Source organism: Hyaena hyaena, unplaced genomic scaffold (assembly GCF_003009895.1).
Source record: "Hyaena hyaena isolate Hyena2069 unplaced genomic scaffold, ASM300989v1 scaffold_40, whole genome shotgun sequence".
In the NCBI taxonomy this organism is placed as follows: domain Eukaryota; kingdom Metazoa; phylum Chordata; class Mammalia; order Carnivora; family Hyaenidae; genus Hyaena; species Hyaena hyaena.
This window is the reverse complement of record NW_024080672.1, coordinates 5,043,147-5,060,502: the sequence shown is the minus strand read 5'-3', so window position 1 is coordinate 5,060,502 and position 17,356 is coordinate 5,043,147. Positions and strand designations below refer to the sequence as shown.

Genomic DNA, 17,356 nt, shown 5'->3' with positions numbered 1-17,356 from the left:
TAAGTCACTGTGAGGCCTTGACGAGCTACTTTTCTCTGGCTCACAGCCCTCTCCCACAGATGGGTCCCCCACACTATCAGTAATTTCAAAGCTTTGGGGTGCATGGGTGACTCAGTCGGTTAAACGCCCAACTCTTGATTTCAGCTCAGGTCATGATCTCATGAGTTTGAGACCCACATTGGGCTTTGCGTTGATAGCACAGAGCCTGATCTGGATTCTCTCCATCTCTCTCATCCCCGTCCCTGCTCACATACTCTCTCTCTTTCTCTCAAAGTAAATAAACTTAAAAAAAAAAATTTTTTTTAATGGAAGCTTAGTCCACTCCTGAAGAGCTGCCCTAAAAGGCCAAGAAGGCAAGTTCTCTTTATCCCCAGACTAACAAGGGGGCTTCCCTTCTTTATTCTGCACATTTGGACTTCTGCAGGAAATATCATTTTATTGCCTGTTCAAAAAATTATGGTAAATGCTAAACTACATGATTATTAGATTCTTTCCAACTCTGACACTATTCCCTCCCATAAGGCAATACCTGCTGGAGAACCCATTCTTCAATCAAATTAGAAGATACTGTGTTCAAGGTGCCTATGTAGCTCAGTCAATTAAGCTTCTGACTTCAGCTCAGGTCATGATCTCGCAGTCTGTGAGTTAGAGCCATGCGTCGGGCTCTGTGCTGACAGCTCAGAGCCTGGGGCCTGCTTCAGATTCTGTGTCTCCCTCCCTCTCTCTCACTCTCTCTCTCTCTCTCTCTAAGCTTCTGACTTCAGCTCAGGTCATGATCTCGCAGTCTGTGAGTTAGAGCCATGCGTCGGGCTCTGTGCTGACAGCTCAGAGCCTGGGGCCTGCTTCAGATTCTGTGTCTCCCTCCCTCTCTCTCACTCTCTCTCTCTCTCTCTCTCTTAAAAATAAATAAACATTAAAAAAAGAAGATGATGATGATACCGTATTTATAGCAGAAACAGCAATTAAGCCAGAATGGTAGCTTCATTCATTCATTCATATAATCCACAAATACACATGGACTATTTACTGGGTCCTTGGGCAACACGTTAAGTATGGGGACACAACAGTGAACAAAAGAGATGCCAGCTCTGGCCTCCTGCTGCACCCAGGGTAGCAGGGAGGCAGATGCTAATTAAACGACCACACAAATGCTCTATAAGTGTGCTGAGCACAGCGAAGGAAAAGTATAGGGTGCCGTGAAAGCTTGTAACAGCCAGTGGGGGAGGGGTGGATGAGGCTGAGGGGTGAGCTCCCCCCCACCCCCAGCCAAAGAAGGGCCCTTCCCTTTGCTATCTCGACTCCCTTGCACCAGGGTTAGCTGACCCCAAGCCCCAGGGCTGCCTAACTAAATGTCACAGCAGACTCAAAAATAAGCTATTACTCAGAATTGAAGAAGGAAAACCTTAGACAGGCAGGGAATGGAAAATTTTAGTATAACTGAATACTATATTCTTAAGTATAGTCTGACTAAACACAGCCTCATAAGGGAGGAGGGAGCCTGGGGAATAACTGTCACAGGCCCTAGTTCAAAGTGAGCTTCACGGCCACACATGCGCAATAAGCCCGCGGGGGCAGCCTAGGGCCTCCCTGAGGCTGGAAACACAGCTCGCACTTGAGATTTGTCAGCACTGGGCTGGGTCTGTTTCTCCCTGGCCACAGGCACGGCAAGCCTCCTGCCGCCCGTCTCCGACAGCTTGGCAGGGCCCACGAGTGCGCTGACATGGCCTGGCTCAGTTCCAGAACATTACACCACACCTTAGAAGCGTGTACCTTGTTCTCCTTGTAGAGAAATTCAAGATGCAAAACCTTGCGGAGATCATTTCTGCTGTTTATGCTGAGGTCAGAGCGTGGGCGTTCCAGATCCATGGTCACACATGTCTTCTTTAAGCCCTGTGGGAAGAAGTCTGAATCACTATTTTCATTTTAAATCAAAACCTTCCCTTTTCTGATGTAGGTTATAAACAAAAGACTGTTGATGTTCATTACGATCATTCCTATCCTGCCTTCTTCGCAAGGATACTGCAAGCGCCAGACACCGACTTAAGAGTTTATTTTTATGTAACCTTTACACTTGACATCTTCACAAGTATTATGCTGAATCGTACAGCGACCCCACGTGTGGAGCTAAGGTTGCAGTTGTTGGCCCATTTTATAGAAAAGGAAACCGAGATTCAGGTCACTGACTCGCCCAAGGCTGGCTCAGGAGCCCTGGGTTTAACAGCAGATTTGAAGCCACGGAATATGCAGCCTTAAAAGTGAATAAAAGGAGGGGCACCTGGGTAGCTCAGTTGGTTGAACATCCGACTTCGGCTCAGGTCATGACCTCATGGCTTGTGAGTTCGAGCCCCACAGCAGGCTCTGTGCTGTCAGTGTGGAGCCTGCTTCAGATCCTCTCTTCCCCTCTCTCTATGCCCCTCCCCTGCTCACACTCTCACTCTCTCTGTCTCTCTCTCTCAAAAATAAACACTAAAAAAAGATCCTCTCTCTCTAATATATAAATAAATAACAAATAAAAATAAGCAAGCAAAAGGAAAAAATATAAGTAAAAGGCCAAAAATGATTCCTTTCTCGGGTGGGAGCAAAGGTTGACTTGCCCAGGTAACACAGTAGGATCATATAGCAGGGGGTCCGGCCATTGCAGCCTGTGAGTCAGCAAGGCCAGGACTGAGGCCCACGGGAGGTACGTGGTAAACGTTTGCAGAGTTCCCAGGAAAGCCACTTGTCATCGTCCAGCCCTGACCTCCCAGGAGCCCCAGCTAAAACGTACTCTGGCAACGACAAGTGCTGTGCTTCCTAGGAGCCTGGCTTCCTCGTTTGGGAAAGAGCCACCTGCCTGCCCACCTCACTAGGCCATGGTGATCACAGAACAGTAGAGAAGGAAGAGATGATGCCTCCCAATCCGTTCCGCCCGGCTCCGAGGGAGCCTGCTGCTCGACGCGACCCAGACCCCTGGCCTAGCCAGGCCTCAACTTCTCCCCCAGCCCTTGTGTTCAGAATCCCACAGAGGCTCCCGTGGATGGTAAAACAGGACAAAGCCTGTTGCCGCTCATGAACTGAGGGAAGAAGAATGTGTGAATAAAAGAGGTATGAACACAACCTTGAGCCAAAGAGAATAAAAAGGAAGTTGAGGAGAAGGGGAACAGAAAGAAATGGGTGTACATGTTGGGGAAGAGGCGGAGGCATGCCTGGTTACTCCAGGGAGAGGGATCTAGAAGGAGAAGTGGGGCTCACCTTCCCCATGGCTTTCCTGCCCTTCGGATGAGGCAGAAACCATAATGAGAGTCCCTCTCTGCTAGGTAACTCTACATTTGTCAACAGTTCAGATCAGCAAGTCTTGGCACACCTAACAGATTCGCTGGGACCATAGTACACACTGACATTTGAAAACCTCTGGGGTAGAGGGCATGGATGCCCTTGGGAATCAGCCAGTCCTTCGTCTCATCCGGTCCGTTTAATCTTCGTGACTCAACAACATTTCCCATGCACCTACTATGTGGCAGGCTGTTCTAGATGCAGGCCATACAGAAGGAATAAGACAGATCCCACCCCTTCATGGAGCAGACATTCTGTTGGCGAAGCAGGCCACATACATGTACAGTGTGACAGCGGCTGTCATGCACTTTGGAGACAAATAAAATGGGGAGAGCAGAGGCACAGAAGAAGGACACTATTTTAGATAATCAGCTACTTACTGAGCACCATCCAAATGTTCACTCCTATCTTCCAGTTTCCCCATCTGTGAAATGAAGGGAACCAACCACCGGTCCACTAGACCAGCTGCTGGAGCCAGAGGAGGAAACAGATCAAAGTCATAGCCCTCATGGAGCTTACATTTGGTGGGGAAAAGGCAACAAATATAATATGCTGTGTGAGGGAAAGAAAGTTTAGCAGAGCAAGAGACAGAAAGGATCAGGAAGGGGGTGCAGGAAAGGTGTGATACTTTAATAAAAGGTAGTCAGGAAAGGTTTCGTGATCAAGTAGCATTAGAGCAGAGACTTGAGGGAAGTAAGGGAGCAAGCCATGCAGACACTTGGGGGAAGTGTGTTCTCGGCAAGGAACAGTGCAAAGGCCCTGTGGCAGTCACAGGAGGCCAGTACGGCTAGCATAGCATGACCAGGGGAAAGTCACAGGAAATGAGGTCAGAGAGGCTGGCCAGAGCCTGATAAGGAAAGTCCTTGTTGACTTTTGTGAAATGGAAGGGTGGAGGCAAGGTGAAAAGAACAGCATGGACTGACTTGTATTTTTTTTTTTTATATATATTTTTATTTATTTCTAGGAGAGAGAGAGAGAGAGACAGCGTGAGCAGGGGAGGGTCAGAGAGAGAGGGAGACACAGATTTTGAATTAGGCTCCAGGCTCCTAGCTGGCAGTCAGCACAGAGCCCGACGCGGGGCTCGAACCCACGAACTGCGAGATCATGACTTAAGCAAAAGTTGGATGCTTAACCGACTAAGCCACCCAGGCGCCCCTGGACTGACTTGTATTTTTAAAGGATCACTGGCTGCTAGGTTGAGAACAGAGCTTTGGAGACAAGGGATTAAGCAGAAACTAGTTAGGATGCTGCTGAACAATTCACATGCAAGATGGAGGTGGCTCAGACCAGGCTGCTGCAAGAGAAGTGGAAAGAAGTGGCTATGTGTTCTATGTGCTCTGACACTAAAGCCAACAGACGGGCTGATGCACTGGATGTGGGGTACACGAGAAGGAAAAAAGCCAGGAGTGATTGCAAAGGTGTGGGCCCAGGCAACCAGAAAGAAATGGGGAAAACCACAAGACATAGAGGGAATCAGGAAATAGGCTTGGGACATTCCAGATAGTTATTGGCTATCCAAGTGGAAATGTAAAATCGTTAGTGGGAAAGAATGTAAGAGTTCTGGGAGAGGTCTGGGCAGAGATAGGCATTTGGGAATGATCAGCCTATTGACAGCACTGTGGTCCAGTAGACCGGCAGAGGCTCCTGGAAAATGAGTGAAGCCAAGAAGATTGAGTCTTTGAGTCCCCGGCACACACAGCTCCAGGGAACGAGAGGGACCAGCAAAGGATCAGAGAGGAAGAGGGGGCCAAGCGGGAGGAGGTGGTCTCCAGAAGCCTCACAGAATGAGTGTCCAGGAGGGAGGATACAATCAATTGTCCAAACACAATGTTAGATCGAGAGGTGCGAGGCCTGAAAATTGAAGATCGCTGGCAAACTTGACACGAGTTGTTTCCAAGGATCGGCCGGGACAGAAGCCTGATTAGAGTGGGGGAGAGCTAGCAGGAAGCAGGATGAGAATCAGAGCTCACATAGCTCTTTCATGGGGTTTGGTTAGAGAAGAGAGAAGAAAAGTGGGCCAATTGCTGGAGACACTTGGGGGTCAGGATGGGATTCCATAGGAGCGACAGTGGAGAAGGCAAAATGTAGATGCAACAAAGAGAGGGGAGAACAGCAGTGCCCTTGGGCGGGCTAGCAGGGACAGGTACGCGGGGAGGGGGTGGCCTTTCCCAGGGGGAGGGAGAATTCCCTTAAAACCGAAGGACGGAGGCCCGAGTGATGGCTCAGGCCCAGGAAGTTTAGCAACTGTGGTTTCCTCAAGACCCCTTCTGCTTCCTCGGTGACATGAAAACGGGAAAGGAGCTTTGGGACTGGAGGAGACAGAAGGCATGAAACAGTCATCCAAGAGCAGAGAGAGGGACAGGACCGGAGACGGCTGACCAGGCGGCCATGCATGCCTCGGGGGGGTGACGGGCCGTGAAAACGTGGACACGGTGGTGTGTTTCCCTCCAGCCCCACTCAGCTCCGCAGGGCAGGCATGGAAGAAGCCAAGCTGAATTTGAAAACTCAGGGTGGCGTGGGGGGCCGCGATGAAAGAAGAGAAGGGCAAAGGAGGTGAGCGTGTGGTTGAGGGTGTGACTACGAAGGGTGGGTAAGAAGTGGGGAGAGGTCGCGGCAGGGTGGGGGTGGGGGCGGGGAAGGCTGGCAGGAACTATGGAACGCGGTTGGAAGTGAGACTGAAGGCCAGTTTACGCAGGGCTGTCAAGGGAGGTGAGTGGCAAGTGAGGATGACAGAACGCCCCGACAGATTATGGAAAGGGTGCACCGCTGGGAACAACAGGCCTCGGCCGTGACCTCTTGGGAAAGGGTGGCAGAGGTAGGACCGGCAGTCACTGCAGGAGACGGACGCTAGGGCACCAGAAGAGTCACCTTGGAAGGCCCTGACATCGCAGGAGACAATCATGACCCTCCCCACCCCCCAGGGGCCAACCACGCTTGGAGGGGCCAGTGTAGCTGGGTTCAACGTAGGGTAGGGGGCAGACGAGGCAGGGGTGGGAGGTGAGGGCGGAGGCACAGCCTGCAGCAGGGTCGTAGAGAGCCTTGCGGGCCCTGGTGAGGCTTTCGTCTGCTTTTATTTTGCTTGAAGTAAGAAACCCATGGAGGGTGTTTGGAGTAGAGGAGTGTGACAAGACCTAACTTGCGCACCCTGGGCAAGTTTCCTCACCCCCGGTCTCAGGATCGTTTTACGTGAAAGGGAACAGGGACTCCTGCCTTCCAGGGCTGCTAAGAGGATCTGAGAAAACAAACAGGCAACTAAAAGCTACCTCACACCACGATGGGAACTCTCTAGGCTATACCTGCCTGGTGCCAAGCCCGGAGGGGAGTGCCTGGTGTCTGCTCTGGAGCAGAAGGTGAGGAGGGTAACAGCAGATCTAGACTGCAGTCCCAGCTCTATACAACTTTCTTGTCTTTAAAAAAAAAAAAAAAAAAAAAAAGCTTGTTTATGTATTTTGAGAGAGAGAGAGAAAGCATGAGCGGGGCAGGGGCAGAGAGAGAGGAGAGAGCGAGAATCCCAAGCAGGCTCTGCACTACCAGCAGACCTGAGAGATCATGACCTGAGTTGAAATCAGACACTTAACTGACTGAGTCACCCAGGCACCGCCACAACGCTCTGAGTGACTATGGGCAACTCCTTTCTCATGTCAGAGCTTTAGTGTGCCCAGATTTAAAAAAATAAAAATAAGAGACAGAAGCGTCTAGGTGGCTCAGTTGCTTAAGCATCCAATCCTTGCTCTCAGCTCAGCCCTTGATATCAGGATCGTGAGTTCAGGCCCCATGCTGGGCTCTGAGCTGTGTGTGAAGCCTACTTGGAAAAAAAATGGGAGGGAGAAGAGGCCGAGTGCACGAGATGACTGCCAAGTTTCCACCCAGATCAGGCATCAACTCTGTGGACTGTTCTAGTGGGTGAGATGTATAAACAGATGTATAAACTACTGATGTATAAACTATAACGTGAGTGCCAATGAGCCACAGACAAGGTAAGTCAGTTATTCCAGCAGGAGTTATCCCAGGAGACTTCCTGCGGGAAGCAGACTTGGGGTAGGGCATGGGTGGAACGGGGGAAAGCATGTGAGAGAGGCTAGAATCAATGCTGGGGTGCTAAGCTGGGGTCAGGTATGGGGGAGCCTCCAGTCTCAGTGAGGACTTTGGATTTCATGTGTACTCAAGAGAGGAAGCCATGAGGAAAACTCTCTGAGAGTTCTGCTTGGTGGCCCAGACTTAAAAGAAATGATGGGGGCACCTGAGTGGCTCAGTCAGTTAAGCATCTAGCTCTTGGTTTGGGCTCAGGTCATGATCCTGATTGGGTTTGTGAGTTCGAGCCCTGCATCGGGCTCTGCACTGATAACCTGCTTGGGATGCTCTCTCTCCCTCTCTCTCTCTGCCCTTCTCCCTGGCCAGCACTCTCACTTTCAAAATAATTAAATAAAACTTTTTTAAAAATTAAAAAAGAAATGATAATGGACAGCCTCACAAGGTGCATCACTGATATCCAATGTGCAGCCAGGACTTGGTGACGGAAGGTCAATTAACCGTAAAAACAGAGCAAATACAATGAAGCCACATTGCACTTAATGTTTTTTAATTTTTTAATTAAAAAAATGTTTGTAAAAATCAAAGAAAGACTTTCAAAACAGGTGCATATGAGAAACGGGAGTGAAGACGTTGCTGAATACAGGTACCTTCTATGTATCAGATACAATGCCTGGGGACTGCCTATATCTTTTTTTTTTTTAATGTTTTTATTTTTGAGAGAGACAGAGTGCGAGTGGGGGAGGGCCAGAGAGAGAAGGAGACACAGAATCTGAAGCAGGTTCCAGGCTCTGAGCTGTCAGCCCAGAGCCTGACACAGGGCTCATACTCACAGACCGCAAGATGATGACCTGAGCCTAAGTCAGATGCTTAACCTACTAAGCGACCTACATCCCCCGCCCATATGTTATTATTCATCCTCATCATAAATCTGTAAAAAGTAACTCTTACTAGTCTTGTTTTACAGATAAGGAAACTGAGGCAGGGAGTAACACACCCAAGCTCACACTGCTAACCAGTTGCTGGTACTTGAATTGCTCCACCTCATTCCACAGCCCTTCCCCTTTTCCACTCAAAAAATTATTTTGTTGGGGCACCTGGCTGGCTCAGTTGGAGAAGCATGTGACTCTTGATTTCCCAAGTTGTAAAATAAATCTTAAAAAAATGATTTTGTTTATAGTATGTTTAATCCAAAGAACTGCCCATGGCCCCTGCTCCACACGATACGTTGAGTGACAAGCCGTGGGTCACTGTATAGAGTTATAGTGAGGACTAGGTGCTGTCCCTATGTACTCAGTACGTAGTAAGTACTGCATAGGCAGTAACCTCCAGCGACCTCTTTCGCACGGTGTCCCCACCTCCATTTGCGGAGGACGGCTAAGGACTTCCCCAACTTTTGAGCACTCTGAAAAGTCTCCCAGTGCAACACAATGGAAGTGCAAAACAACTAGGCTGCAACCTTGGAGCACGACTGAAGGGTACACCTATCGGGAACGCGTTTCTGCCCCTGGGGTTCCCTCTGGGGGACGTTCCTTCCCGGTGCGATGGAGGTGCCGGGAGGAGCCACGGGGCCGCGCTCGGGGGGCAGAGGGGCGCGACCAGGCGGCTGTGCTTCAGTAGGCCCCCGGCCGCCGTCGACCCCGTCCCCCGTCCCCAGTGCCCCGCGCCACGTCCCCCCGCCGGAGGGACAGATGCGTCCGCAGGGCGGGGGCCGCAGTGGCTCCTGGGAAATGTAGTCTCGGCAGGCCCGGGAAAGCGGCGCTCCGGTCGGGCATCCCCGGGGCAGGCGGCGGCAGGGGAGGCCCGAGAAGTGCGCGGCTTGCAGGGGCACCCCCAGCCTGCACCCCGACCCTGGAGCAGCGGCCCCGAGCGGCGGAGGCGGCGCGACCCACCTTTCTGCTGAGGAACTCCCGAACCAGGGAGGCGGCCACCTCCTCCACGAAGAGGCTGTCCATGCCGCCGGCTCTGCCCACGAGGCCGCGGCCGCCACAGCCCAGGCCCCCCGGTCCGTTGGGGCCAGTATGGCCGCGTTGCCGTGGCGACGGTGTCACCGCAGCCGGGAGAGCTCCTCCCCTTCGCCGGAGCCCGCGGGCCGGGAGGGCGGGATGAAGGGGAGGAGCGTCCTTCGTGCTAGCTTCTGGAAGCGGGAGATGGGAGAGGTTTCTGGAGGAGAAAACGCACAGCGAGGTGGCCCGGAGAGGGCCACCCACAGCACCACAGCTGGCTCCTGGGCTCACGGAGGAAAGACCTCTGCTGGCCTGGACTTCGTGGGGCAAGGAGGCCCAGGACTCTGCCTACTCGGTGCTGAAATCAAAGGACAAGTCCCTCCCCCCGCTTAGTGCCTTCTTTCCCCTAATGAGACTGCCAGTAATTGAGCACCAAGCGTTTTACTCAGCTGCCATCAAAATAAGGACTCAATCATTACAAATATCTATAATCATTTACAAATAAAAATATGCATTTCCAAGTTTCATAAAACGTACCCGTTAAATCCACCAGAGGTACAGAGCATGACCCCAGTACCAGCAAATACGATTTCTCCGTGCCACAGGCTGGCCTAAAACCAGCATTAGCCCAGGTGAGCACTGAGCATTGGCCTCACCAGCAATCGATCCGCTGTCGTTGCTTCACCTACTCAGAGATTCGATGGAGCTGAGCAATGGAACTGTGAGTGAGAAAGTTAACGACATACAGCATATCTTTGTGTAAACGTAAAACAACTTAAACCAGAAAACCATAATTTGTAGGGATATAATGTTTCAGTAAAGTCTTTTTGTAAAAAGAGCAAGGGAGTGGAGACCACCTGGCTCAGAACAGCCATTGCTTCTGGAGGGGAGGAAGGGCCATAGGGTAGGGGAGAACTGCATGGGTAAGTATAAGTAATTGTCGATGTTCGGGGTGTCTTTAGGGCATTTGTTTCACAAGCGTTTGCTCCACTGTTTTCATTGATTTATTAGTTTAATAAAAGATGGCCTTGCAGAGACCAATGATAAGAGGATGTTGTGCACCAAGGTGTATTATTAATTCTGTGCCCCTGAGGTCCAGAAGGGAGGGAGGGAAGAAAGTGGAGTGCAGGAGAATTTAGCAGACATTACATTAGAGGGACAATTTAGATGGCCTTACCTCATAACACAGAGAGGGCTCTGTGACATGTGTGTGCATACATGCATATGCATGGTAAAATCATACACATCACCGTCCAGTGGTGGCTCTCAGCATCGGAGTCCGTGAGTTCCTGCATTTGTGTCAGTCTGACCACAGGAGTTTATGGGGTCCCTGGATTCTGACTAGTGCCCTGCCGGGTTCTGGCATGGGGCCCAGCAGGTGTGGTATGGGCCTTGGAAGAGGCCTGCTGCATAGTGCTGGGGGAGTTGGGGTTCAGGTGCTGCCTCCTCCAAGATCCTCCAGGGAGGGGACTGACTGTATGGATCCCCCTCCAACGTTGGCCTCCTTAGAGCAGGGCAGGACAGGGCATTGACCTGGGTCAGGGGGGCTGCCGAGAATAGAAGTGGAGCATGGATCCAACAGATACAACATGTCTGGGCCAGCTGGGTTCGAAGGACATTGTGAAAGTCCTTTTTATTTTTTTAATTTTTTTTTTTAACGTTTATTTATTTTTGAGACAGAGAGAGACAGAGCTTGAGGCGGGGAGGGACAAAGAGAGAGGGAGACACAGAATCTGAAACACACTCCAGGCTCTGAGCTGTCGGCACAGAGCCCAACACGGGGCCTGAACCTACAGACTGCGAGATCATGACCTGAGCTGAAGTCGGAGAAGTTTAACCGACTGAGCCACCCAGGCGCCAAAAAGTCCTTTTTTTTTTTTTTAATGTTTATTTATTAAGAGACAGCACACACACATGAGAACGGGGGGTCGGGGGGGTATGGGGGGTAGGGCAGAGAGGGAGATGGAGAGAGAATCCCAAGCAGGCTCCACTCTGTGAATGCAGAGCCCAATGCAGGACTTGATCCCACACACCACAAGATCATGACCTGAACCCATACCAAGAGTCATACGCTTAACTGACTGAGCCACACCCCAAAAGTCCTTCTAATGATGTGCTCCTTAGTCCTTCTCAGCTGTCTGACCACCGTTCCCAGAGGTCAGGACCAGGAGTCCATCCCAGGTCATTGTCCTTGACAACATGAAGGAATAGTGCATCTATACACTCTCTACATACATCCCCACCTCATTGGCTACCTCCCCAACTCTACTTCACATAGCCACCAACATGAGACTGGAGGTGGAGGAAAGACCCAGCCCCAGCCAGGCCCCTGCAAGATTAAGTGGGACAGCCACAACCCTGGTGAGATTTACCTTTGGCTCAGCCCAAAGTGTGCCAGACCTCCTTACTGCCCGGGATGATGGGTCTTATCATCTGTACAGGTCTGTGCAGCAGGGCCATCCAGGCAGAGGGCAAAAGCCGGGGACGCAGGGAAGGAGGAAAGAAGGAAGGAAGGAACTAAGGAGGGAAGAAGGAAGAAAGCAAGCAAAGTCCTCCTCACATTTGTCAACTACTAAATGTAGAAAGACTGACGGAACTAGCAAAGCACCATTTGACAACTAGCATAATCATCCAGGCAAGAATCGTCATGAATGCTACAACTACCAGGTAAGAGTTTGATGAGGAACAGGACATTTATGTAATAATGTCAAAGGGCCTCTCCGTAAGATATTTGTGAATTACAAGGAGGGGAAATTGTCACTTTCCAGTAAAGAAAGTTGGCTGACACAACACTACCCAAGTGATCAGAGTCACCATCACCAGCAATGGGACAAATGGGACATCATGTACCTCCTTATGCACTGAAAGAGGTACAACACCACCTCTGTGGTATTCCTGACAAAACAATAACAATAAGAAGAACAACATCGGTGGTTTAAACAAAAGCAAATTTTGTTTGTCTCCCACAGAAGTCCAGGGATCATGTGGTGCTACATATTATTAGATTCCCAGTTTCCTTCTCTCTTCTTTCTCCAGCGTGTATACATGGCCTTGACCTCATAGCCCAAGATGGCAGCTTCCATATTTCAAGTAAAGGATGTAAGAATAAAAAGCAAATAGTCCGTATGTACCACGTCTAAGCACAGAATACTCAGCTTATATCCGTAAGGTCATAATTCACTTGCTTGATCACGTCTGGCTGCAAAGGAGGCTGGGAAATGTAGTCTTGGATGTGGCAGCTATGTGCCCAGCCAAAAACCTCTATTACTGTGAAAGGAATGGTGGGTACAATGGAGGCGGGAGGACAACTAATGGTCTTTAGCAGACTCGTGTTGTTTTGTTTCAAAATGGCATATTTCTACACCCTTGCTTCTTTTTATTAGGATCTCAAATCATGGCACCCTTCCATCGCAGAGAGTTACTATACACACAACACACCCATCCATGTGCCCAGATGTGCACGTTGCGCAGAGCTCGTATTCTGCAGACCTTGGTCCCCACCCCCACCCCCACCACCCTCACTCCTGGCCAATTCTATCTCCGTGCCTGTGCACAACTTTAAGTCTCAATATCATTTCCTATAAGGAAAGTCTGTAGCCTAGGGAAACTCCCCCATGGCCTCAGGGCTGACATTTAAGCTGATTTAAGCTGAGATGACCAGAATATCCAACCTTTGCTCCTTCCCTGCCTTGATCAGCAAATTAAAATACCTGTGGTAAACAGCTGATTCTCTTGACCTTGGGCTTTTTCAGACCTCTGGGGAGAAAAAGGAGAGCTGGGGGTTTTGAAATTAACATGGAATAGCAAGATGGCTGTACTGGTCAGAGTTTCCAAAGGAGTCAAAGGATCACCACTTGCCCGGAACGTCCTAGGGCAAGATGGGTCTGCGCTTTAGGGCAAAAATGGCAACAGCCACAGCTCTCATTACTGTGTTTTTTCTTCCTTGTCCCCACTCCACCCACCACCTCCAGCTCCACCCCTCCTCAAGGATGTGGGGTGTTACAGTCTTGAGGTTGGAAAGTTGATGTGCTTGTAGAGCCTATAGAGTCCTTGTGGAAGCTTCTCTCCAAGTCTGGCTTGGCCTAGGATGGTGTTTATTCCCATAACATGGTAGGGTGGAGGCGTGGGGAGAGGGGAATCTCCTGAGATTCTGTAACTAGCAGCCTGCATCTTCTGTTTCCTTATTTGTACCACTACAGGCCCCCAGGGGCCATGCCTGTGAACCGGGCACAGGTCCTTGTATTTTGAGTCACATCACACAAGGGTTTTCCTCTGCTGGAAGTGGCTAGCCCTTCTCCTCTCAGTGAACACCCACATTAGTGAACGACCCACTCTTAAAACCCAGCTCAAAAGTGACCTCCAGGAAGAAGCCTTCCTGGAATTCCCCTAGGCCCAGCTCCACGTTCCCCTGACACTCTGTGAGATGACAGTGTGGGTTACAGGGGAAGCTCTTAGGCTCCTGAGCTACACTGCCTGCACTCACAAGCCTGGTTCAGTTTCTCTGCAGCTGTGTGATTTGAGCAAGTCTTTGCACCTCTTTTCCTCAGTTTCCCCACCTGTCACATGAGAATTAAAAGCAATACCATCCACATGGGGCTGTTGTGAGAACTAAATGAGCTTTACATGTTTTTTTTTAAAGTGGCCGGTCTCACAGTAGTATTATTCACAACAGCCAAAAGGTAGAAGTGATCTATGTGTCCACTGATGGACGCATGAATAAACAAACACATACATATACAATACACATACATATACAGATGTACACACATGCAATAGAATATTATTCAGCCTGAAAAAGGAAGGAAATTCTGAGACCTGCTACAACATTGATGAACCTTGAAAGACAGGCTTGGTGAAATAAACCAGTCACAAAAAGACAAATACTGAGTGATTCCACTTATACATGGGGCCTAGAATTCCACACACACAAGGTAGAAAGGAGCTCAGTGGTTGCCAGGGACTGGGGGGAGGGGGAAATGGGGAATGTTTTGTAATGGGTACAGAGCTTCCGTTTGGGAAGTTGAAAGTGTTCTGGCCATGGATGGTGGTGATGGTAGCACAACTATGTGAATGTACTTAATGCCACTCAGCTGTGCACTTAAAATGGTTCAGATGGTAAATTTTATGTTATGTGTATTTTACCACAATTTTCAAAAATGAATATTTTATAAAGGGGGCTGGTACTTACTAAGTGCTAAGAAGGGGGCAGCTATTACTATTAGCACATGATGTATGTGTCTGTTGCCTACCCCTCTCCTCCAGGGCTCAGCCCCAGTATAATGAGCGCTCCAGAAAGGGCAGGAGGAGGTCTGAATCTGCAGAACTCACGCAGAATATCTCACAGGGATAAGTTGACTTGTTGGGGGAAGACGGGTATAGGACAAGGCAGGGAAAATCCCAGAGACCGCCCCCATGGAGGGGAAGCAGGGAATAAAACTCGCCCAGGAAGAGCCTGGGGAGCAGGACGGGCGATAGATGCATAGACCGTTCATAGCACCAGGAGAGCTCAGGAGAGCTGGGAGCCCTTCCTCCCCCGGCCTCGGGAGCGTGGCCTGCAATCATCCTGCTGTGCACATCCTTTTCCAGTCTTCCCACACCGGTGTCAGAAGCAGCTGTCATGTGGGGGGCAGTGCATATTGGAAATGGGAGACTGAGGCATCGACCTCTAAGAACAGGGTTGCACCCGGCTCCCAGCAGAGCCCACAGAGGAACAGGTGGAAGAGGTCTGAGGCATGAGAGTGGGGACAGGGTGAGTCCAGTTGTGTCCCAGCAGGGCCCCCTAAGGACATGCATAGCTGGCCATGCATATGCCCTCTCTGAGATCCCTCCAATCCAGGGATCTCATATTGGGGGGGGCGGGGGGCGGGAGACTCATCCACCAGAAGGTGCACATATTGACCCAGCAGTCTCCTGCTTTGCACTCCTTGCCAAGCCCACGGCATCTTGAGGCTGCCATGGAGAATGGAATGGAGGCTGCAAAGCGCTCCAGACAGCCTGGCTTGGAGTAAAGAAACAATGGCTATGCTTAACCCAAAAAGAATGTGTCAGAGGCTGGTTGCTGGCCAACCTACTCCCTGCCAACCTACTTCTCCCCGGTTTGCATCCACCACAGAGACTAGACATACTTTCTCTCCCTGTCTCCTTTGCAGCTAGGAGAGAGCCACATGACACGACTCAAGTCAACTAGAAGGCTTCTGCCGTGGTTTCTGCTTTCCTAGTTAAGAGGGCCAGAGACTGATGAAGTCTCCTTTTCCTCCATTTCCTTGCCTTAACTGAGACGCCTGGAGCTACAGCAGCCATCTTGTGACCTTGTGGAAATAAGTTAATCACAACTTTACCAGGTGCATTACCACTGAGTCACTGAACCAATATCTCATGCTGTTACATGAGAGGTTTAAAAAAAAAATTGGTGAAGCCACCACGGTTGGGTTTTTATTATTTGCACTCCTGCAACACAGGAGACTCAGCCCATCAACCTAAGTAGATCACAATTTAGTGAATTACTATGCAAAAGGAGTCTTGGTCCACAAGTCCACCTTCCCTGTACCCAAATAGAAGGCTCCTTTCTCTAGCCACAAGGGGGCTCTCTTCCTTAAATTGTTTTAATGTTTATTTTATTTCTGAGAGAGAGAGAAAGAGACAGAGCGTTAGCAGGGGAGGGGCAGAGAGAGAGGGAGACATAGAATCCAAAGCAGGCTCCAGGCCCTGAGCTCTTAGCACAGAGCCCCACGCAGGGCTCGAACCCACGAACTGCAAGACCATGACCTGAGCCGAAGTCGGACCCTTACCTAATGAGCCAGGCAGGCACCCCGTTTCTTCTTTAAAGACCCCTGCCCACCAAACTGTTGACAACATATCACAAGTTCTGCCCACTGGATAGAGGGGAACAAAACGTTTTATCGAAGCCTGTAGAGTACAGACCATCTTCAGGAGGACAAATGACAGGTACACAGCACAGTCACTCAACCCAGCGTGGCCTCGTGTAAGGAGTTAAGCAGCTTTCACAAGCCCCTGTGGGTTTCCCGCAAACCCTGCCCATCCTCGTCCCCAAGGCAGCCAGGAGCTCCTATGTGCTCAAAACATCCTGCTTGCCCAGGTCCGTTTTCTCCGCTAGATCTCGTCTTAGCCACTACCCCATCCCTGTCTCTGGACACGGGTTTGCAAGGTCTCCGGGTCGGCTGGGCACCCCACCTCCTTCTGCCTTATGATCATCCTGCCGTGAGCTTTCCTAAAACCTTCCCCTATATGATCCCTCTCCAGACAGGTCTGGAGAGGGGTCTACTGAGATAGATGCACACTTGGGGAAGGACTGAAGCTGCGTTGCTGGTCAAGCCAGTGCTAGGAGAGGTCCAAGGGGAGGAGGGACTTCTGGGCCCTTCCAAGCCTGTGGGGACACCTAGTGGAAGAGAGGGTACACTGGACCAAGAGTTCTCACTCCAACTCTTGTCATCAGCTTGCTGTGTGTCTCCGGGCAAGTCACGCACCTTCTCAGGGCCTCAGCTTCCTGGACTATAGAACAAAGCGACTGGACTAGGTAATGTCAAGGGGCTGTTCCAGATCTCCTATGGGCAAATAGTGTCAACGGTCATTTGCACAAAGTATTTTACTTGTCAAAGTTCTTTCACATCCGTGATTTCCTGTGCCTAGAATTTTCTTGTAGATTATTAGATTGGATCCCATTTCCCCTACTTCACAGAAAGGAAATATACGAAAGAAAAACACTCACCCAAGGTCACCCAGCCACTAGCAGCAGAGCTAAGACTAGAATCCAGGTCTTCTGACTCTTATCAGGGATGCTGTGTCCAGTTCTGGTGAGTGTGCCCTGCACAAAGGGCAGGGGCCAAGTGAGCTTTAAGGAAAGGGCACCTTTCCCTAATCAGTCGGTGCAAAAGGGGCACCTTGTTCTTATAGTCCTTCCGGAGGGAAAGGGAACAGCCCAGAGGGCATCTTTCTGTAATTTGTCCATCTGTAGGAGCATCTTCTCCTAATTCACCCAAAGGCATCTTACACTCTCGCCACAGCCCTGACTCCCAGCCTGTGGCTCTTCCCCTCCAGGCTGAATGGCCAGA

At 50.3% G+C, this 17,356-nt stretch overlaps 1 protein-coding gene and 1 long non-coding RNA gene across 2 annotated transcripts in view; one reads left to right on the top strand and one right to left on the bottom strand.

The window, feature by feature from the left end:
• The window catches only part of MINDY4 (MINDY lysine 48 deubiquitinase 4), a 109,904-nt gene extending 100,540 nt beyond the window's left edge, over positions 1–9,364 (bottom strand). The window contains exons 1-2 of the mRNA XM_039229916.1: positions 9,234–9,364; positions 1,771–1,890 (exon numbers count right to left, since the gene is read on the bottom strand). Of these exons, the coding sequence (XP_039085847.1) occupies positions 1,771–1,890; positions 9,234–9,296 (183 nt within the window). The 5' untranslated portion in view covers positions 9,297–9,364. The remainder of the gene's footprint in view (positions 1–1,770; positions 1,891–9,233) is intronic.
• A 41-nt stretch (positions 9,365–9,405) lies between these two features.
• LOC120230348 lies at positions 9,406–12,413 on the top strand. Its single transcript, XR_005527980.1, has 3 exons — positions 9,406–10,008; positions 11,729–11,954; positions 12,324–12,413. It is a non-coding gene; the product is annotated as an uncharacterized LOC120230348 (long non-coding RNA).
• Positions 12,414–17,356: the final 4,943 nt, after the last annotated feature.